The sequence below is a fragment of the Mya arenaria genome, chromosome 2 (genome assembly GCF_026914265.1).
Source record: "Mya arenaria isolate MELC-2E11 chromosome 2, ASM2691426v1".
Taxonomy (NCBI): domain Eukaryota; kingdom Metazoa; phylum Mollusca; class Bivalvia; order Myida; family Myidae; genus Mya; species Mya arenaria.
The window spans coordinates 14,481,981-14,504,749 of NC_069123.1; the positions used below are offsets into that span (position 1 = coordinate 14,481,981).

Here is a 22,769-nt window from a genome sequence, read left to right on the forward strand (position 1 = left end):
TATTTGGTATGATTTAGGTATGCACCAGTCAATTGTAACCACGGCCCCCCAAGGTCCGGGGGTATACCGGGGATGGCCGGGGAAATTCTGCCCGGGCTTGGCTGGGCCGAAAGTCAAAAGTCTCTGTTATTCCCCGGACCTAAAGTGGGAGGGGGGGGGGTTGCAATTGACTGGTGTATAAGGAATTGGTTCTTTTTATGCCCCCACAAAGTGGCGGCATATAGGGTTGCCCTTGTCCGTACGTACGTACGTACGTACGTACGTACGTCCCGAAGATTGTTTCCGATCTAATTCTTGAAAACCGTTTGTCCAATCCTCACCAAACTTTAAACACATGTTTGTGACCATAATATCTTGATCAAGTTTGATAGTCATGGAAATCGCTTTAGTCATTTAGGAGTTACGGCCCTTTTTTGCCAAAAATTCCCGAAGATTGTTTCCGATCTAATTCTTGAAAACCGTTTGTCCAATCCTCACCAAACTTTAAACACATGTTTGTGACCATAATATCTTGATCAAGTTCGATAGTCATGGAAATCGCTTTAGTCATTTAGGAGTTACGGCCCTTTTTTGCCAAAAATACTTCAAAAATATATGTTTCCAATCTAATTCTTGAAAAGTATGTGTCCAATCCTCACCAAACTTTACATACATGATTGTGACCATAATATCTTGATCAAGTTCGATAGCCATGGAAATCGCTTTTGTCATTTAGGAGTTACGGCCCTTTATTTGCAAAAAAAGACTTGAAAAATACGTCCCGAAGATTGTTTCCGATCTAATTCTTGAAAACTGTTGGTCCAATCCTCACCAAACTTTTAACACATGTTTGTGACCATAATATCTTGATCAAGTTCGATAGCCATGGAAATCGCTTTAATCATTTAGGAGTTAGGGCCCTCAGATTATCCTGAATAATCATTATGGCTTATTTTCTGTGACAAAAAATCGAAGTGGGGGCATCCGTGTCCTATGGACACATTTCTAGTTTATGGTGGATTCATGCAGTGTACGTGAGAGCATAAGTGAGAGCCTGCAAATTCAATTTTTCTGTTTTAACTTTACGAAGTAAGTCACAATTTTTTTTAGCAGCATTTTCATGACAATGTTAAGCATTGCATAAGACCTATTCAAGGTTTTTACTGTAATTGTAGATTTAAAGTAAATGGACATGGTTGACATTATTACTGCTATTTCGATCTGTAACCCGCCAACATTGTATTAAAGAACAACATCACCCCTCTCCAGTTTGCCGAACGCTGGGGAAAAAACACCAAGATCTCTGTACATATATTCTTTGTATATATTAGCATCTAAATTGTCCCTCTCTTCTTATATATTACAGAACAACATCACCCCTCTGCACGTTGCGGCTCGCTGGGGAAAGAACAGCATGATCACTCTGTTGCTTGACAACAAGGCCACCATTGACGAGAAAACTAGGGTAGGTGCACACAATATTGTAAAACAGACGCTCTTGGTGTTTGCTATAGGAAACATGCATGTCTCTCTTCCAGAAATCACTCTGTTGCGATAATTCAATAACTGCATATAATGGAAAGTAGTTGATAATTTCTTGCAGGCTTCATGAAATTGCACCCTGAAACCTGAGTTTGGACCATACACTTTTTTTTCCTGCGCTTATGCGCTTCCTGAATACTTATGTGAAAAAGTACAGAAACAAGCTCGGTTGCAAAAAGTTTAAACATAAACCCGGTTTAATGGCACTGGGTAAACGCCAGAGACATAGAACACAAAAACAAAAAATCACAAACAAGAAACATTGAAGAACAGCACAAAACTCCACGAACAGCACAGTGAATACATACTATATATAAAAAACTAGGTATGTTTATCATGGATTGTCAGGTACCAACCAACCTTGATGGAAACCAACCTTTTAAAATATCTGATATATTCTAGTGTCAGGTTTTATGCCTGGTGAGTGTATTTAAGTATCATTTGATAGGGTTTGCTGAGATGGAAAATATGTAGAATTTTAACCAAGACTAATATAACAATCTGCTTTTTCGGCCATTAGGGATTGCAAAATAGGCAATTTTACATCTGATTTCAGTTGAAATAAAGAATAAAAGGTGTGCAATTCTATTCATTTAAGACCTTTAAAATGATACCAAATTTTTTACAAGTTACATTTTTGTCAATTGCTGCTTCATTCATTGAAAACTTTATTGTTAAAGGGACACTTTAAAAACCATGAAGTAGGAAGATAGGGTGTCTGTTATACAAAGTAGACTCTGTAATTTGGAATTCAACCAAATATTGTTTTAGGATAATTTGCAATGAGCTAGGAAATAACCTCAAGTAACCATTATCTCTATTCTAGGATGGACTGACCCCCCTACATTGTGCGGCCAGAAGTGGACACGAGAATGTGGTGGACACCCTTCTCATCCGTGGAGCGCCGTACCAGGCCAAGACCAAGGTTCGTTCAAACTGCAGTCATTGTACCAAGGTCATACTAAATTGATCCTATGTATAATGTGATAGGGCTGGTAGGTTTTCATCCTTCTGTATGGAAAACAAACAGAATCATTTCACAAAATCAAAATTTAGCGAAGATAAAAATGATCAGGTAGGTTTTCAAGCACTCAGAATAAAAAACAAACAAAAACCAATTACCAAGATCAAATTTTAAAGTTAAGAAAAAATAATTTTCTTATTCTAAGTCTTATATTTAAGTCTGAAATCATTAACGTCTACAGAAGTTCAATATCTAAGAGTATCGACCGGTAAATTCATGTGAAGGTCGATCGTCATGATTTTCAGTTGTAAAATCTGCTATCATGCATGAGCATCTGTATTTACCTATATTGTAAGGAGAATGAGATAAAAAATTTATGGCACTTTGTTTTTTCCTGCCGCAGCCAGGTAGGTAGGTTAAGTAATAGGAATCGCATGCTAAAAATAGAATCAATTTGGGGTAGCCTTATCTCTAATACTTAACACCAAAAGGTGCTGTAGATGTTGATAAAGTCGAGTTAAGTTTGTATCATTATGACGGGAATTGAATCCTTGTTTTGTATATCACCTATATATTTATGTATACATCCACTACCTGAGTAAGTGAAGTTATAAATGAGCTCATAGCGCAAGATGTATTATTCCAATCAGGAGGGTTGTGGTTGTAATTACTGTTTTTTACCATATTGGCATGGAGATTAAGTCGTGTGCATATAAATGAATATTGATGTAATTTACCCCCATGATACTTATTGCATTGTTAAGCTCCGCCTACTTGGCTACAGTTTCATATCCAATATGATAGAATATTTTGTCCGTCATGGAAACTCATTTAAATATTGTAAGTAGTTTTACTTGATTACCCATAATATTGTTGCCCATAAATTTGGCTTCTTATGGCAACCATGTGCCTAACTCCATTATCATAAAGCCTTTATCCATTATGATGTAACTGTAAATTAATCAAGGGGATGATACATGTAATCAAATACTTCTTCTTTCTCAAATAGAACAGTTTAATCCCCTCGCACATGTGCATAACTCAATTTACCATAAAGCCTTCATCAACTATGATGTAACTGTAAATTTATCATGATATGATATGATATATGTATTAAAATAATTCGTCCTTTTCAACTAGAATGGTTTAATTCCCTCTCACACTGTTGTACAAGGTGATAATGTGGTTTATGTAACCTACGAAATCTACAATAAAACCTCGTTTGACAACAGGACTTTATCAATGATAATCATATATATAAATACTTTATTTATAATACTAAATGGCTTGAATTATTTTCCTCAGTACAGCTAAAGATTCTTTCACATGACTGAAAAAGTGGACCACGTTGTCTGTTCCCGCTAACTTCTATAACACAAACCCTCAATCCATGATGTAATGATGGACTACCTCACACAGTTGTCTTATCAATGATTTAATTTAATCCTATATCTCTGAAAATCTTCTGCAGAATGGCTTGACGCCTCTCCATATGGCTGCACAAGGGGACCATGTTGACTGTGCCCGCTTACTTCTGTACCACAAAGCCTCAGTTGACGATGTAACCATGGACTACCTGACACCGCTGCACGTCGCTGCTCACTGCGGGAACGTCAACACGGCTAAACTGCTCCTAGACAGGAAGTGTGACCCCAACAGTCGTGCTCTGGTAGGTCATCATGACTCATTTTTGTGCTCACTTGTTTTTTTTATTAGAAAAAAACAGGTTTTTGTACTTTAATGTTAATATCACTGCATGATGCTTCAGTAATTTATATGTTTTCATCCGAGAAATAAGAAAGAAAAAAAGGCAACAAATGAGTTCAAAGAGATATTCATGAATGCACATTAAAAAGATTAAAATCATTTAATGAGAACATAGCATTCAATAACAATCTAAAATCAACTTCTTTAAAATTGGTATTGCATTTATTTGAATGTACACTATTGCGAAGCATTGAGTAAACATATCAATTAAACTGACTTTATTTTAAAAATAAACACCTACATTTCAGAACGGTTTCACTCCGCTGCATATTGCCTGTAAGAAGAACAGGATCAAGGTCGTAGAGCTGCTCCTCAAATATGGCGCTTCCATCGAGGCCACCACTGAGGTATGAAATGCAGGAAGAAATTAAAATAGAGTAACATGAATGTAAAAGATTTTGGAATAGTTTTTTTTATTTCTCAGCAATTTGTTTAAATGTTATATAAGCAGTGCATTACTGTAAAATTGCTGTTTGAGGGTGAGATTTAGTGATATGGGTGTCTGCCTCTAACACCAGAGATTGTTGGTTCAATCCCCACCAGGGAGAGAATGGTCTAGTGAAATAGGTGACTGCTTCTCACACAAGAGGTTGTGGGTTCAATCCCCACCAGGGAGAGAATGGTCTAGTGAAACAGGTGACTGCCTCTCACACAAGAGGTTGTGGGTTCAATCCCCACCAGGGAGAGAATGGTCTAGTGAAATAGATGACTGCCTCTCACACAAGAGGTTGTGGGTTCAATCCCCACCAGGGAGAGAATGGTCTAGTGAAACAGGTGACTGCCTCTCACACAAGATATTGTGGGTTCAATCCCCACCAGGGAGAGAATGGTCTAGTGAAATAGGTGACTGCCTCTCACACAAGAGGTTGTGAGTTCAATCCCCACCAGGGAGAGAATGGTCTAGTGAAATATATGTCTGCCTCTCACACAAGAGATTTTGGGTTCAATCTCCACCAGGGAGAGAATGGTCTAGTGAAATATATGTCTGCCTCTCACACAAGAGATTTTGGGTTCAATCTCCACCAGGGAGAGAACGGTCTAGTGAAATAGATGTCTGCCTCTCACACAAGAGATTTTGGGTTCAATCCCCACCAGGGAGAGAATGGTCTAGTGAAATATATGTCTGCCTCTCACACAAGAGATTTTGGGTTCAATCTCCACCAGGGAGAGAACGGTCTAGTGAAATATATGTCTGCCTCTCACACAAGAGATTTTGGGTTCAATCCCCACCAGGGAGAGAATGGTCTAGTGAAATATATGTCTGCCTCTCACACAAGAGATTTTGGGTTCAATCTCCACCAGGGAGAGAATGGTCTAGTGAAATATATGTCTGCCTCTCACACAAGAGATTTTGGGTTCAATCTCCACCAGGGAGAGAACGGTCTAGTGAAATAGATGTCTGCCTCTCACACAAAAGGTTGTGGGTTCAATCCCCACCAGGGAGAGAATGGTCTAGTGAAATAGATGTCTGCCTCTCACACAAGAGCTTGTTGGTTTAATCCCCACCAGGGAGAGAATGGTCTAGTGAAGTAGGTGTCTGCCTCTCACACAAGAGATTTTGGGTTCAATCTCCACCAGGGAGAGAACGGTCTAGTGAAATATATGTCTGCCTCTCACACAAGAGATTTTGGGTTCAATCTCCACCAGGGAGAGAATGGTCTAGTGAAATAGATGTCTGCCTCTCACACAAGAGCTTGTTGGTTTAATCCCCACCAGGGAGAGAATGGTCTAGTGAAATAGGTGTCTGCCTCTCACACAAGAGGTTTTGGGTTCAATCCCCACCAGGGAGAGAATGGTCTAGTGAAATAGATGTCTGCCTCTCACACAAGAGGTTGTGGGTTCAATCCCCACCAGGGAGAGAATGGTCTAGTGAAATAGGTGTCTGCCTCTCACACAAGAGATTGTGGGTTCAATCCCCACCAGGGAGAGAATGGTGTAGTGAAATAGATGTCTGCCTCTCACACAAGAGGTTTTGGGTTCAATCCCCACCAGGGAGAGAATGGTCTAGTGAAATAGGTGTCTGCCTCTCACACAAGAGATTGTGGGTTCAATCCCCACCAGGGAGAGAATGGTCTAGTGAAATAGATGTCTGCCTCTCACACAAGAGATTGTGGGTTCAATCCCCACCAGGGAGAGAATGGTCTAGTGAAATAGATGTCTGCCTCTCACACAAGAGGTTTTGGGTTCAATCCCCACCAGGGAGAGAATGGTCTAGTGAAATAGCTGTCTGCCTCTCACACAAGAGCTTGTTGGTTTAATCACCATCATACAGTGTAGGTACTTTCTCATGGCCTCTCAAAACAACACCGATACTGGTTTCTACCAAAGAAACTGACTCCATAGTGATTCATAACAACTTTCAACTGTCTTTACAATTGAACTAAAATTAATTGGTATAAACTAAGCTACTGTTGTAATATGTCTGAGGTATACTGATTCTGAAGTCCACAATAATTAATCATTCCAGTCTGGCCTGTCGCCACTGCACGTCGCTTCGTTCATGGGCCACATGAACATCGTGATCTACCTGATCCAACATGATGCCAAGCCCGATCACCCGACCGTGCGCGGAGAGACTGCCCTCCATCTTGCAGCCCGCGCCCAGCAGACAGATATTATCCGCATCCTGCTGAGAAATGGGGCAACTGTTGATGCAACTGCTAGGGTAAGTGATAAGGAATCAGACCAATAAATGGTGACCTCATACAAATATTGCTGTCAATAGTTGGTACAAGTAGCTCCCTTGCCTGGCGCTCGGCATTTAAAGGGTAGTGCTTGGAAAAGTGGTGTACTCAGTACTGGTTCCACCCAGGAAAGTTGTATCCCGTGTATCGGTGCTTTACACCGAGCATGTTAAAGAACCAAGAGGTCTCTTCGCGAAGAGCTAGGGTATCGCACCTGGATCTCTTGTATCTCACTCTGTTTCAAGTCTTCCAATGTCTGGATTTGACTGAGAATTGCTGTCACTTTTATCTCATGTCACTTATGGCATTTAAACACAATTTAAGTCATGATTGCGTCACGGCGGGGTCAAGCCATAATGCAGCCAATGGGCGTATGCAGACCTTGATAAACTAAAAAAAAAAAAATGATATTGCTGTCATTTGACCGGATTTTGCTTGTTGCTGAAGTTTCAAAGTTTTATTTGCATAACACCCAGAAGGCCATGGCCCATGTTAACAAATATCATATTCAATATTTACAGGTGAATGCATATACAATTTAGTACTACCAATATTTTTACCACAATTAACTGTCAGTATATCAATAAAAAATTATCTTGATTTAAAGCAAAATACTTAAAGAAGTCTTGACATTTTTACTTTCTGTACTGTATGGCAAATTGATAAATGACTTTATAAAATAGAAATTTATATTGTAGCTGTATAGTTGATTATTAAATCTAAATTAAATTACCGAAAAAAATATTCTGGTACAAAAAGTTATTGCAGTTTCATTTCACCTGAAATCAGACCTATTTTGCTATCTTTCAAGGCTTCAATAAAACTTCTTTTTATTGCAAGATAATTTTTACCTATCTTTCTTCTGCACAAAAAAAAAATCATGAAAAGAAATAAAATGAGGTTACCAGACATGCAAATTCATCAAGTAACGACTGCCTTGTAAACATATTCAAGATTTCTGAATTTGTTTTTTGATGCTGGCGTATAAATTGTATTAAAATGTCACAACTTTTGACACTAATGCCCGGAAAAAGATTGTGTATCCAGTTCTCAATACTTTATTAATAATAATACTTAAATAATAATAGAAATATATTTATTAGTTTTATTCAATGCATACTAGACAAAGTCAAACTACAATATGGTTTTTAAAATTTTGCCTGTCTGGTAATATAAGTTAATTAAATTTGATTTGTATGTGCTCATATGATTCTCATAAAATGTCAGGCTTGTGAATATTATTATTTGAATAATTCAACAGCCAACTCAGAATGATATAAAAATCAATATATAACCTACATCCTAGCTTCTGGGCTGAAAATGGGATTGATGATTTGCTGACAGAAAACAGAACAGCGATCTGGGTTTTGAAGTTTACAGTGTGTTGATTACTGTAATAGATTACATTTTGAATTAGAGAGGGAATGATCGTTATCAGCTGAGACGTGAATTGTTTCAAGTTGATGACATTTGTTTCTTCCCAGCAAATGCCTCTTATGAAAATTGTGTTCATATAAAATTACTAGACCTCGTCCATATTTTATTTTAATAAAAATCAGCTGATGTAAGATTGTATGCCTGGCGCATAGCTAGGGCCAATTTGGGATGCCTTGGGGTATACAGTGGTCGAAATTAACACAAGCCCACATGCCCTGCACTGGTAAAATGTCTTCCGGGCTTGCTCAAATTCTGAATTTTATATAGCAGGGCTTGTTAGAAAATTTGATGCTAAGCAAAAGTATAGGAATTCGGGCTTGTTCATCCAAAAGTCGAATTTCAACGATTGGGTATATTAACCCCTCCACACCCTATCCCCCTTCGTTTTTTATTTCAAATTCAGGGGCTTATTCGGGAATGACAAAAACTTCGTCCTGTCAAAATTTCGTTATGCAACTGCGTATTTTCGTACGGTCAGCTTCGCAACAGGAATGTAGTATTACAAATGATTGCTGAAAATCGTAGGCCATTTCTTTGCCGGTTATTATCTGCGCAGTTAATGCATGTGAAAGTGTAATGTCTAGAAATCATCTTCAAGTCTCTTTCATTACTTTAATCCTTTGTGTCTGAAGACACTTTCATGGACCAAATCTGTAAAATATCCCCGACGGGAGCCATTTTTCTGACCATTTATCTGGCAACGTGATGTTTTTCGTGTCTTTGCCAACATTAACTTGACACGAAATAGTCCTCCTAGCCTTAATTCCTGGAATTATGCCCATTTTCGGTATTGATTACCGGCTGTCTCGCTATCTGATGTTAGGGACTGGTGTTATTTGGTAGATTGAATCCGCTGTTTTATTGGGGGAATAAGTATGGTTGTCTGTGTGGCGTTTTTGGTGTTTAAGAAAAAGATTTCTCGTAATATGTTGTACAAAAGTTTAAATAAGCTTTCTCATTGCATTTATGGTCTTTACATAGCCTTCTGTATAATAATATAAAATTATATACCACAAACTGTTGGCAATTTTGCAAAGTTAGTGGGTTGGATCGCAAGAATTTATCACATGGCCCAAAATAGGACACGTTCGTAAAAGTATTGAATAAATTTCCATGAAATTCATTGCTCATTTTCCCAGAATATTTATGCATTTGTCAAACAAAACAAAAAATGGTTTTGAAGTTAAAATTCTGTTATAATAGAGTAGGCAAAAAGACAAACCAACTTCTGATGAATATCGTTTACATGGAAAATACATGAGTGTCAAGAAAATGTGACAAAATTGAACAAACAGAGGAAATTCTTCGGAAACCAAGACCTTTGACATTTTGCTTCTTATAAAGCCATAATTAATGAAATCTAGTTTCCAGGATAAAGAAAAATGGACTGATATTATCTGGGAAATTGTCCTGTTGGTTGCCAAGTAGCTTTAGGTTGTAGTGTTTTATTGATCAATAAATACTGATGGTTTTTTTGTCATTTCTCTTAAATTCTCCTGTTTAATTTTTATCTCAGTATTCGTATAGGAATAAATTTCCTTGTTCTTTGCATCAATATTTACTCACCAACTCAACTGTTGTTTGAACCAGGCAGATTAGGAAGTGAAGTCGATGAAATGATTTGTATTCATTTGTAGTGAGACAATAAATGTTTTCTATTTTAATTTTGAAGCAATTATAGAGAAATACAGATTCAGGGGGGTTGCTGGTTTCAATTTATTAATATACTGTTATTCTCTGCTTTGAAACCTTCGTTTTCGATCAATAATTTTTAAAAGACTTGCTATGGAGGCTTCAGACTTATTATGCTTATTTGTCATGATAGAACATGACCCCTGTTGATTTTTGGTCCAGTTGATCCAAGGTCAAGGTTAAGGTGACGTTTAGAAAAATAATGGACAGTGATCCCAAAAGGCAGCAAATCCGATTCTCAGAATTCTAGTTGTTACAATAGGACATAAATGCAGTGTTCTCATGAATGGGCTAACATGATAGAACAGCATAATATGTATTTTTAAAAACTGAGTGATTTTCAAGCATTCGTCAACCCTATTTATAGTTCATAGCAAATCAGAGCCAAGTATTTCATTCACTACGTTTGGGTTATCACTGTTCGTTACTGAGTTGCTTCATACATTGGGCTTATATATTTACTTACCTCAGTTGCAACAATGAACTGTAAGTGGGTAATAGTTTCATGTATTACATTTTAAGCAAAATTATTGCTACGGCCACTGTTGCACCCTGGGAATAATTGTGCCTTATTTGTAATACATAAACTATAAGCTATAAACTATAATATCATGAATAGGATTCATAACCTATAAAAATCTATAAGAAAACAAACTCAAATGTGATTCTTTAAGTTATATGCATTGTTTGCAATAAAGTTGTTATAAATTAATAATAATAATAATAAACGAGTCTTTTCTATGTTTTCAGGAGCATCAGACCCCACTGCACATCGCAGCTCGTCTCGGTAACGTTGACAACGTTGTGCTGCTGCTACAACATGGAGCCAAGCCCGACGCGGTCACGAAGGACCTCTACACGCCGCTGCACATTGCCGCCAAGGAAGGGCATGAGGAGGTGGCCAGTGTGTTGCTCGAACATGATGCTAATCTTAATCTTACTACCAAGGTGAGTAAAAGTTTTCGCACTTTTTCTATACTAGCGCTTAAATGATACAAAGCCCCTGATAGATAGTAATGGCTTATAATAATTCGCAAGGTAGTATTTGCAGAGTATTTAGATCTATAACAACATTTTCACAATACAAAAAATAAAGTTCCCAATATTTAGGAAAAAACTTCAGCCTGTTATTTACCATCCATTCTTATTCATATGGAATTGTAAATTTCAGGGATCTGCATTGTTCAACTTAAGATTATAATCCAGGGGTGGTATTCATAAAGTTTGTTATGTCGTTTTTAAGTCAGTTTCCTAGAACTTTCATAGTCAAATTGTAAGAAAATTATAAGTGTTTTTAATATAAAAGTATGCATTTTTTCTATAAAATCATTGAAATGAAAATTTCAAATATTGTACAGTAGATATTATGTCATATGCTAAGAGAAATACTTAAGTTAAGAAAGAGACTTAAGTTAGAGAAAGACCTAAGAATACTGCTTTATGTTTTCTGAATACTGCCCCAGACATGAATATTGTTCAGTGGAGTAATGGGAAATCACCCTAATGCTCTTCCATTTTCAGATTACAGAAAGGGTTCACTCCCCTCAACATTGCTGTAAAGTATAGACAGCTGAGTGTGATATAAAAGGATAAAGGATGCAGAACTCAGTCCAATTCTGTTGCATAAAGCTAATCATTCTATCATTTTCCATTTACAGAAAGGGTTCACTCCCCTCCATATTGCCGCGAAATACGGACAGCTGAAAGTGGCGAAACTTCTGCTACAAAAGGGTGCAAATCCTGATGTCCAGGGCAAGAACGGACTAACTCCCCTGCATGTCGCTACGCACTACAACCACGTGAATGTTGCTCTTCTGTTGCTAAGCAACAAGGCTTCTCCACACTCGACCGCTAAGGTAACTCATGGGCCACAAGTTGAATACTTATAGGGAAAATAATGCATCTTTGTTCTGTCTGTTCTTTGACCTTAGCACTTTCTTTGGACTTTACGTCTTTAAATGGACTATAAGTGTAGATATATTGAAAGTTTCCGAGTTTTGATTGTTAAGGATATCATTTCATATATATTGTAAAGATGGAATGACTGTTGAAATGTCTGTTTTATAACGAAAATTATATATAAACAAGCAATATAGAATTTGTAAGCTACATTTCAAGTTTCATGTAAATATATTTGATATATTGGATGTATCTCGGGCAAGAAATTAAACTTATTTCAATAACTTTAATTTTTAATACCTTTCAGAATGGCTACACGCCTCTGCACATTGCAGCCAAGAAAAACCAGATGGACATTGCCACCACCCTGCTGGAGTATGGCGGAAAACCCGATGCCGAGTCCAAGGTAAGTGCATTGTGTGTATATATGAAGGTTGTTTTGTTTAAAAGATACAATTTATAGAAGAACAAAAATAGTTAGCTTATCATAATAGTCTTAAGTAATTTCGCGAATTCAGCCCCTGGGGCAGTATCCATAAAACATCTTAAAATAATTTAAACTTAAGTAAATTTTCGAAAAAATGTGATTGTTTATCATATGATTTTTTTACATAAGAGTATGTATTTTTAATCTAATCAATGAAAATAAAGTATTTCAGATATTATGAAGTGATTATGTTATGATAAATACTTAAGAAAATAAATTAAGTTAGGAAACCACTAAAGATGTCTTATAAACACAAGCCCAGTATTTTAAATGAAGATTTTGGATGTTTCCAGTGAATTAAAAAAATGTAATGCATATGAAAACACATGAGCCTTTATCTTTGATATTTTAATATAGCATGGATTCACTCCCCTCCATCTGGCGTCCCAGGAGGGCCATACCGATATGGTTTCCCTGCTGCTGGAGCACAAGGCCAACGTCGACTGCAAGTCCAATGTAAGTTAGGAAACATTTTTTTTCCATATGAAAACGTGCAGTGTATGTTGTTCTTTCGTGCATTTTGGGTAACTATATGTAATTGTCTGCATCATGTATAAAACATTTGAGAGATTTACCATTTTGGTATCCATTTTGTTATAGCCAGTTTAATTTATTTTAATAAATGTAGTCATTTATTAGCAGAGATTTGTTATCAAGCGATGTCTCAGAGATAGGAATTAAAAGAACTCATTAGCAGACTAAATTTATTTTTTCGTTGGTTCAATCTGAAATGCATATGTGACATCTTATCTAAGTATGTAATTTAAAGAGGGGGTTTAAAGGTGAATAAAAACATAAGCAAATGAAAGTTTAAGGGTTTGTAAAATAAGGGCTTATTGAATTAACCATTCATATTGTTGTGTTGCCTTAACAATTGTAGCGTGATTTACTTGCTGAATATGTCCACCTCCAGTCACATGTAAGAACAGTTACTTACCAGATATTCCCAAAGTTGCTATTCCCATATTTCAACCTGTCATGCAAATTAAAATCAACATTTTTTATTAGCTCATGTGTTAAAGAAAAGAGTAAAAGCATTTTATAGTCTCTGTATCTAATTGACAATGTATTCATGAAAGAAACTCTTCAACCATGACCATAACTGCAAAGGCATTGAAGACATTATCATCAAACTTAGCATAGAAGTCCTGTTGTCAATGACAATTGGCATATGTGTAGTATGGCCTTTAAGCATGGCTTTATTCCAATAACTGTTGCTTTAAGAGATATGCACCTTGGTCTTCTGAGATATAGACTAGTGTTCTCATTCTACTGCAGTGCTCTTGTATACCAAGGTTCGCACAGACTTGAAAAGTTCTTAAATTTTTGGCTGCTGGTTGAAAAGTCCTTAAATTTGTAAAAACTCCTTAACTACTTTAATTTTTATTTTCCACTTGCAAGGAAAACTGCTTCAAAAGTGTTTCGCTTGTAGCTCTTTGCTATTTGAAATCTGTTGACGTGTGGTGTGTCACAGTACGGGTTAGACCCCAGTGGTAGAATTTATATGAGCACCCATTCGGTCTATTTCCATTTCTAGTGTAGTTTCTGCTGTGAAGTTTACTGAAAATGTCTTCGTTTTCAGCAAAAAGTGGCTGTTTGCTTATCCTTAGCTTGTTGACCACGAAATAAAACACAAAGTAGCTTGTGTAAACAGAGTCCTTGAAATTCAAATAAAGGTCCTTGAAATATCCTTCATTAGTCCTTGATTGTTTTGCCAGTCTTGGTGGCTGAACTTTCGGGTTTATAAACATTATATCACTACATATAAGTGACATTGCCAGTTCGGGATTCATGAATCCAGAATTTTGAATACATTCATTTTTTTTTTTCACAAACAGGTATTTTTTATAGCCAAGATTTGTCAATTGTATGTCCTATTTGATTTAATTGCATTCTTGCATGACAGGTTACATATATCAGTTATTCTTTCAGATGTTACCGCGATTCTGATATACTGGCAGAAAAAAATAATTGTGCATTTTAAGAATTCTGTCAAAATTCTTCTCAAATTGTTCAATGATGATTATTAAAGAGGTTTACCTCAATAATATGACAAATACATGTAACTGTGATAAAAAGAGGTACTTCCTCAAAGCTTGTTACAATTTTCAGAATTAATTTATGGTATCTTATTCTAGAGTTATTAAAAAACTGGTTTATTTTTGCTTGCACATTTTTTTTCTATTCTGCCAGTATAATAACATGTTTGCTCCGCTTTACTAACATATAATAAAAAAATTAAGTTGTCCTTTTGACACACCTTTGTAGTATTTATAAATATGCAATGAAACATGTAATTGTGAGGTAATTATATTTATTGGAATTGACGTATTAAAACAATGTAAGTAACTACTGAACAATAGTTTACATTACATTTTAAACCATTAATAAGCTCTTGAATTTTGCAATTGGTGTATGATATATATTGCTGTGTTTGAAAGTGTAACCAGTACTCCTTTCATATTGAAGAGAATAAATTAAAAGAAATATATTTATAAAAACTGTAGATGCATGAAGCATTCATTAAAGAGATTGCATTTGGTCATTTGATTTCAGAAAAAAAATAATGCAACTGAAAAATCACTTAATAAGATAATATGCCAAGCGTAGTGAATAAATTTCTAAAAAAATTATCAAATGAATTATCTTGAGATTGAATAGCACTTTTTAATTTAAACCACGACTCAAAGATGAATATGGCGTTATGTAAATTGAAAAGCTCTTGTTGTTGTTGTTTTTTTCCTTTTTGCCAGCAGAATGAATGCAAAATTATGTTTTACTTATACCTTAAAACATGTTTTAATCTGTTTCACTTGAATGCTTGCAGAATGGACTTACACCCATGCATCTGTCTGCCCAGGAAGACAAGGTCCCAGTTGCAGAGCAGCTTGTCAAGTATGGCTCCCAGATCGACCCTCAGACAAAGGTATCAAATCTGTATAAATATTTGAATAAATGTGAGTCGTGATCATTGTCCTTGTACATGATAGAGCATTGTCATTGAATGCCTTGGTCTAGTCATCCAAGTTAGTCTTTTGGATGAACAAGCCCAAATTCATATACTACTGCTTTGTATTTCATTTTTAAACATTAGCCATGCTGTATCTTTAAAAGCCCTTACTTTAATGGTTATAACTCCATCTTCTGAGCTGAGTACACTCCCATGCACATGGCTCGACATTTGAGACAGCCAAACATGGCCCCAATGTCTCAAAAATTCTTAAGCGCAACTCCAATATCTTATTTCGTTTCACAAAATTACTCGCCAAAATATGATTTTACTCAACAAGAGGTAGTTGATCACATATACCTCAAATAGCATCAATAAAAAGAGAAGACTCAACAGGTTATACCAAATTAAAATTATGTGCTAATTTTGTCCTGTCACTAAGGTCTTGAGATGTTTTGAGACATTTGGGCCAGGTCTGCCGCAGAACTAGATGTCTATCTATCCAGTGTAAATCAAGCTATTAACTTTTGTTACTCATGAATTATCTCCCTTTTTCCAGGCTGGGTACACTCCCCTGCACACGGCATGTCACTTTGGACAAGCCAACATGGTCCGATTCCTGCTGGAGCACAAGGCTTCTGTCAGCGCAACCACTAAGGTAAGAAATGCTTTTAGCAATTCAATTTATACATTAAGGTTTATATTTAAGTGAATAGAATGATTTTTGAATAGAACAGCATATAAATGTGTAGGATAAGATGAGGAAGAACTCAATCTTAGTTACCTACCTCTTCCTCGAATGCTAAGTTGCAAGTGAAACAGCTTTTTTGACATTTGGAAAATGTTTATTATGCCCCCTTTTGAAAAAAGTGGGGTATATTGTTTTGCACATGTCGGTCGGTCGGTCGGTCGGTCTGTCTGTCTGTCGGTCGGTCGGAATACCAAATGGTTTCCGATCAATAACTTGAGAACGCTTTGACCGAGGGACCTCATACTTGTTAATGTTATGTTTAAATTATGTCTCCGAAGTATCAGGAGAAAGAGTTGTGTTGATAAGAATGTCAGAAGTTATTCGTTTAATTAAATCAACATACAGAGTATGTGGAATAAGAAATTCAAGGTAAACAATTTATTTCCTTGCTTGCCTGCATTGTAACAAACATTCATGATTGTGTATATTATAATTGCAGCCTTTTTATGTATATCATTTTATTGGTGCTTATATAAAAATGCTTTCTTGGTATAGGTGTCCGACTCTTAACTCAAGATGTTTTATTCTCAATCAGCACCAGGGTGAGAGTCAGGTTTACTGGTTTAGGTGTCCGCATCTCACACAGGACGTTTTCTGTTCAATCCTAACTAGGAAATCGACATATCAGCTTAAAGCTGTCTATAGTATAATCTAATTCCAGCTTATGTTTATGCATCCTCGGCACCCCAGCGTATTATAACCTATATGATACCCTGAGCAAATCGGCTGTAAAAATCTTGTACTCATGAATTAATTATTAAGGTAAATCCAGTTTTAGGCAGGATATTGTTTAATATGCCAATAGCTCATCACAAAGGAGATTCTTTCCTTATTGATATGGGCCATTTCATTGGTCGGAGAATGCTTATGAATATTCAAGATTAATGAAGTTTCCCTAGCCAATTTGCCCAGGGTATCATATAGGTTATAATACACTGGGCTGCCGAGGATGATATTTATGATAATTATTACGATATGAACAACAGTGTGCTGAGGCTGTTTAATTGTGGTTAATTATTAACCTGCTTTAAAAAAATAAAATTAAAACACATATTAAGCTTTCAGCTTGGCTACACATCTGTACACCAGGCCATTCAGCAGTTAACTTGCTAGATTAAATTAGCATAATGTAATCTCACATTTAACCTATATATTTTCAGCTTGGCTACACGCCTCTGCATCAGGCCGCACAGCAAGGTCAAGTGATCGTTGTTAACCTGCTTCTCAAGCACAAGGCGTCCCCGAATGCCGTCACCAACGTGAGTATGGATGGGTTAACAAAATTGCTTTAATTTGGCAGATAATTTGCTTTGTGCTTTGTGTATGATTTCTTATATGTTTATGTGAAACAATCAGGATATGCAAGACAAGGTAAAAAACCTTAGACGGAAATTGTTCAATCTATTATTTGTTAATATGTTAAATCTTAGCTCAGAACTTTTAATTCATCTTTGTCATTTTGAACTGCATGATAAGTACTAAGCAAGAGGAATCATGAAGTTTTTGATGCAAATATTTCTACCTTACTGATATACATTTTATGCATTTTTGAATCTTTGCGTTGACAGTTTTGGAATTTTGGCAGTTCTCTGTACCCATAATAAACATGTACTTCTACCCAGAATGGCCGAACTCGATCTTCCATCACCCTATGTCTTGGCTACATCTCTGATGCACACAAAGATGTCACTGTGGTTACCATGAAAGACGGTTGTGACATCCCACAACAAATTTGATTACTTTCTGTAAATTAATTGATTTTAATACAGAATGGTCAAACCCAACTATCCATCGCCCATTGTCTTTGATACATCTCTGACACACACAAAATTGTCACTGTGGTTGTCAGGACCATTGTGGCCTCTCACAACAAATTTGTTTACATCCATATAATTTTTTTGTTTTCAATACAGAATGGCCAAACCCCGCTGTCCATTGCACAACGTCTTGGATACATATCCGTTGTTGACACACTCAAAGACATCACGGAAGTAACGGAGACTGTGCCAACATCTGACGACAAGTACAAGGTCGTCTCCCCGGAAACCATGCAGGAGGCGTTCCTTTCAGACTCAGAAGACGAAGGAGGTAATGCTTCTGATGTTTTTCGTGATTTTAATGTTTGGCTTAAGTTTTCTGTGTGGTTTTAAATTTCGAAACAAAAAAGGGTTGAGGTTTATGTGGTTTTAGACTAAAAGAAAATTTAGGGGTTGAATAGGAGATTTTGTTTGATTTATTAATGTACATGTTGGTGTTTTGCCGTGAAATGCCGCACAAGTGATGTCACTGAGTAGAAATATCATTTGCAACAACTAGATTTCATTTCTCTTGATAATCATTCAGCTGTGTATGTTTGATATCTGTTGTTGCTTCAATTTGTCCATACATCGCGCATCTTTTCGTGCAATTCTTTGAACTGTGCCTTCCTGTATGCTGTGAAACTAATTCATATTCAAGATACGCCATGTTGTGTTATGTTTATATATGTACTTAGAGTGTTGCTTATTGGAACAGTGAAATTGGTTATATATCCAGGAAAAAGAGTGTGCTATTTACTATCATGTCTTTAATGCATAGTCATTAAATACAGTGCTTTTTTCTGCATGGAACTTTTGTTATACAGAAGTTACAAAATTGAATGAGTTTCACATAATAAACAACAGCATGTTCTGCATTGCATTTGGGTAAATGTATATACTGTAATAAATGCACTGAGAATGTTGGCACAAATACTAAAGCAATGCATTTTTAAATTGGTCATCATTAACATATAGTTTAAATCATAGCAAAGGGGCCTGTTTCAGTGAAGATTTAAGTTGATCTTAAACGTAAATTAATATTATAGTTCATATTTTTATTGTAATGATACATTTTTGGTGTTAATTGAATATAAGCAAAAATTGGAAATGGAAACAAAGGGAAAATGAAAAAAAAAATCAGCATTTTGCCATTTTTGATTTTTAAACAGATTTCAGATACTTGAAGTTACAACTAAGATAAGTAAATGAAACATGCCCTTTGATGCTAGTCCAATATTTATGTCAGATGTCTCAATTCGGAAAAAAGGTACTCTTGGACTGAGAATATATTCAAATATAATAATAAAGTCAAATTCAAATTGATATTTGGCCAGATATCTTGTGCATCATGCTAAGTTAGCATAATATAAAGTTAGCATAAATGAGCATTAATTTGAAATTCAAGCTTATGCTAAGTTCCCATGTAGTTGAGATGCCATCCTGGGCTATGCTAAGTGTTGAACGACCATGTTTTGTTCGTCAGATTTAGCGAGCCCAAAACGTCGCAATAAATCAACGGGTGAGTCTGCCTTGCAGACGCTGTAATGCTCTACCCTCGCTAGTTATATACTATACATCACACTGTCAAACCAGGGGGATTATTTATTAAGTTATTGTGATAGGTTTGGCGTTGTTGTCGTAATCTTGTATGACGCATACATGTAATCAAATTTCATTACGTAATTCTCATTCGGTCTTTAACAGTCATCGAAAGTAGACTTTTGGGAAAAAAGGCCTGAATTCTAATATACTATTGCGTAGCATCAAATTTTTGAACAAGCCCTGCTTTATGAAATTCAGAATTTTGAGCAAGCCCAGAAGACATTTTACCAGTGCAGGGCTTGAGGGCTTGTGTTAATTTCGATCACTGCTTTAATGTTTTCATTTTGTTCTGTAATGTAATGTCATAAAATTGAATCATCTGAAATATACTTTTAAATTTCACCCTTTTGACCGATTTTTTTTTATGTAACCTTAATTCTAAATTTATAGAGATGCTATTTATATCTGTTCAGCATTACTAAACCTGGTTTGACGGTGTATTTTCCCATTTTTATGCTCACAAAATGCAGCCAGATAAAGCTTGTAATACATGATTTACAATATAATTGCAGACATATCACAATCACACCAAGCGTTATTTATACCCTGTATTTGCAACCTTGAAGCATTGTAGGTTGTGAATCGTTTTTACTAATTTATACAGGTATATAAACAAATTTTTTAGCTCATATATATATATTTATTATTTTTTTTAAAAAAGAAATTTAAGACATTTTGAGTGTTGATTGTTTATATTGTTACAGAGGTGTGACAAAAAAATTATGTTGGCCTCATTTTGAAATCTTTTAAAGATATTTATATGAAACTTAATATTAAATATGTTAACTTATTTGTTATTACAATACATGAAGCATGTCTAAGCCTTGATTAAGTACTTATCAAGTTATGGAACTTGATTTAATGAGAAAAAATGAAGACTGTTTACATCAGCTTTGATATTAAAGCAATGTTTAAAGGTTGCTTTCACAGTTTTCTATATGTCATTCTGACAAATAATCAGACATTAAAACAACTATTGTACTGTAACACATCATTGCAATGTTATTCATATATGTACGTTACTATAAGACCACCTTAAGGTTCAAACTTGTCAAGTTAAAAAACTCTTAGTTACAAAGTAGTTTTATGACGACCTGAAATTTGAAATGTAGTTCAAGTAAAGTAAAAGAAGTCTGTGACGCCTCAGTGAGAAGTCCACCCCCACTTGGTGAAAAGTGACCACTGCGCTTACTTAATGAACACCAATTATTGGCCTTGGCGTATATGAGTTCAAGGGTTGTGCTTACCAAGGCAGACAAGTTTGTTTCCTTCGCCTTCTCAAGTTTCCAAACAACACAAGACAGAATCTCTTCCCATTATGTGCCAACTACATGTAGATTGGTTAATTCAACATTGTTGAACAATAAATAAGATTTATTAAAGTAATTGTAAACTATATTAGGCTAGTCTTTGCATGCCTGTGTATATAATGTATTGGATGTAACCAGTGTGACATTTCCAAGTTCCGTTTGCTCTTTTATTTGTTGCATCAAATATGTGGACTCCCCATCACAATAAAGACAATAGAATTGTTTGTTACATAGTAGAAAAAAATGGTTTCAAGCAAATAAGCTTATTTTGAGCAAAACTTGCTATGTCATTCTGTTTGCATTATTGACTTTATGATAATGCTTATCAAAATTGTAAGTTAACATAAAAAAGGGTTACATTATACCTGTAAAATAACATGAGTGGGTTACATTATACCTATAAAATAACATGAAAGGGTTACATTACACCAGATTATAACAAATGGTTAACAAGTGGTAAGACTTATAAGGGACAAAATGGTGGTGGTCAGAAAAGGTTAAAAATGATCATAATAAACCAAGAATGATGTCATTTGTACTTTAAGAGGTCAATATGTTATAGATTTGCCTTTCTGAAACAAATCCTGTTCGATGTAAATGTGACTGTTACTTATTTTGTTGTGACCTTCAAGTGACATTTCTCATGGTCAAAATGAAAAAGGTCAAACATTTTGGCATCAATTTTGATTGGTTAAAACAGAAGTAAGGAGGATATAACAGTAGCTTTTCTGACCATTAGCGCCACCTTGACCCTCGTATATTCCAGGCTTTTATTCAGTACAATACAGCAGAGGAATCAGGATTTATTCAGTCATCCATTCTAGCTTTTATTGTTTGGAATAATTGAATACTGAATATGGAACTAAATATTTGCATATTTTCGGCTGTTTTTGGTATATCTTTTATTTGCCTATGTCGATATTTTGTTCGATTAATGTTAGGTGTAAGACATTATTTTTGCGAACCCAATTTGCGATTTTTTCCAACATACATTTCATGAATACTGTTATGATGCATGTGTAAAGAAATAGATGTTGGATACCAATGATTGTGTTGCATTTATCAGCTTGTTTCAGCATTTTTAACCCTTGATTTTCCTTTGCTATTGATTTTGTGCATTATGTTTGTTATTTTTAGGTTCCTTGAAATCTGGCGTTTCTTATCGGAGATATTTCAGTAAAGAAAATGGCTAGTTTCCCCCCTTTATTTATTACCATGACCAGTCACCAAATACAATCCAGATTATGTTTACATTTCTGATGAAATAACATTGAATCATTCGTACAATCCTGGCTATTTTCCATTGAAAACAACCTTGGATGTATAAGTATATGGACAGAAAACTACAGATTTACTACATTGCAAGTAGATTACCGTAGTTATAACAATAGATCAGTTAAACGTAATGACTCTTGAGAATCTTATTTATTTATGGAATAATACACTTTACTGGTAATCAATTTTTACTTAGTAATAAAAAATACATGTTAAAACACTACAACTAATTACAACTACTTTATTTAAAATTTTACAAACCACTTCTACTGATGTACTGGCATACATCTGAGGTTGTTTTCGATGGAAAATGGCCGAGTTGCTCCGAATGAACATTGAATTAGTACTGTCAATCCTTAACCTATAAAATAAAATGTAACCCAAAATTTGGTAATCTTACTCCATTTGTAGTAGAGAGTTTTTTTAACAGAAAAATGATTGTTAAAAAAGAATTACTAGTCTGGCTAGAATTTAATAAAAATAGTATAACTAAGTTATAATTTAACATTTTTTTAATATTCAAATCTGGATTCTATTTAAGCTGGTTCAAGAAAATAACATTTATTATAGCATGACCTAGCAGCTGACTATTAACAATTGTTTGTTGTAAAGGAAGGGAAGTAACCACACT

The 22,769-nt window shown here is 35.4% G+C and overlaps 1 protein-coding gene across 43 annotated transcripts in view; it reads left to right on the forward strand.

Moving 5' to 3' along the window:
- The window catches only part of LOC128210139 (ankyrin-2-like), a 183,313-nt gene that overhangs the window by 42,083 nt on the left and 118,461 nt on the right, over positions 1-22,769 (forward strand). For 32 of the 43 annotated variants that reach the window (XM_052914350.1, XM_052914569.1, XM_052914581.1 and 29 more), the window contains 15 exons: positions 1,346-1,444; positions 2,348-2,446; positions 3,957-4,154; positions 4,501-4,599; positions 6,720-6,917; positions 10,816-11,013; positions 11,724-11,921; positions 12,272-12,370; positions 12,809-12,907; positions 13,332-13,370; positions 15,279-15,377; positions 15,961-16,059; positions 17,313-17,411; positions 18,066-18,240; positions 21,296-21,319. In XM_052914350.1, the coding sequence (XP_052770310.1) occupies positions 1,346-1,444; positions 2,348-2,446; positions 3,957-4,154; positions 4,501-4,599; positions 6,720-6,917; positions 10,816-11,013; positions 11,724-11,921; positions 12,272-12,370; positions 12,809-12,907; positions 13,332-13,370; positions 15,279-15,377; positions 15,961-16,059; positions 17,313-17,411; positions 18,066-18,240; positions 21,296-21,319 (1,822 nt within the window). Of the gene's footprint in view, positions 1-1,345; positions 1,445-2,347; positions 2,447-3,956; positions 4,155-4,500; positions 4,600-6,719; positions 6,918-10,815; positions 11,014-11,723; positions 11,922-12,271; positions 12,371-12,808; positions 12,908-13,331; positions 13,371-15,278; positions 15,378-15,960; positions 16,060-17,312; positions 17,412-18,065; positions 18,241-19,434; positions 19,471-21,295; positions 21,320-22,000; positions 22,052-22,769 lie in introns of all 43 variants that reach the window. The other 11 variants (XM_052914422.1, XM_052914517.1, XM_052914669.1 and 8 more) reach the window with 7 other exon arrangements.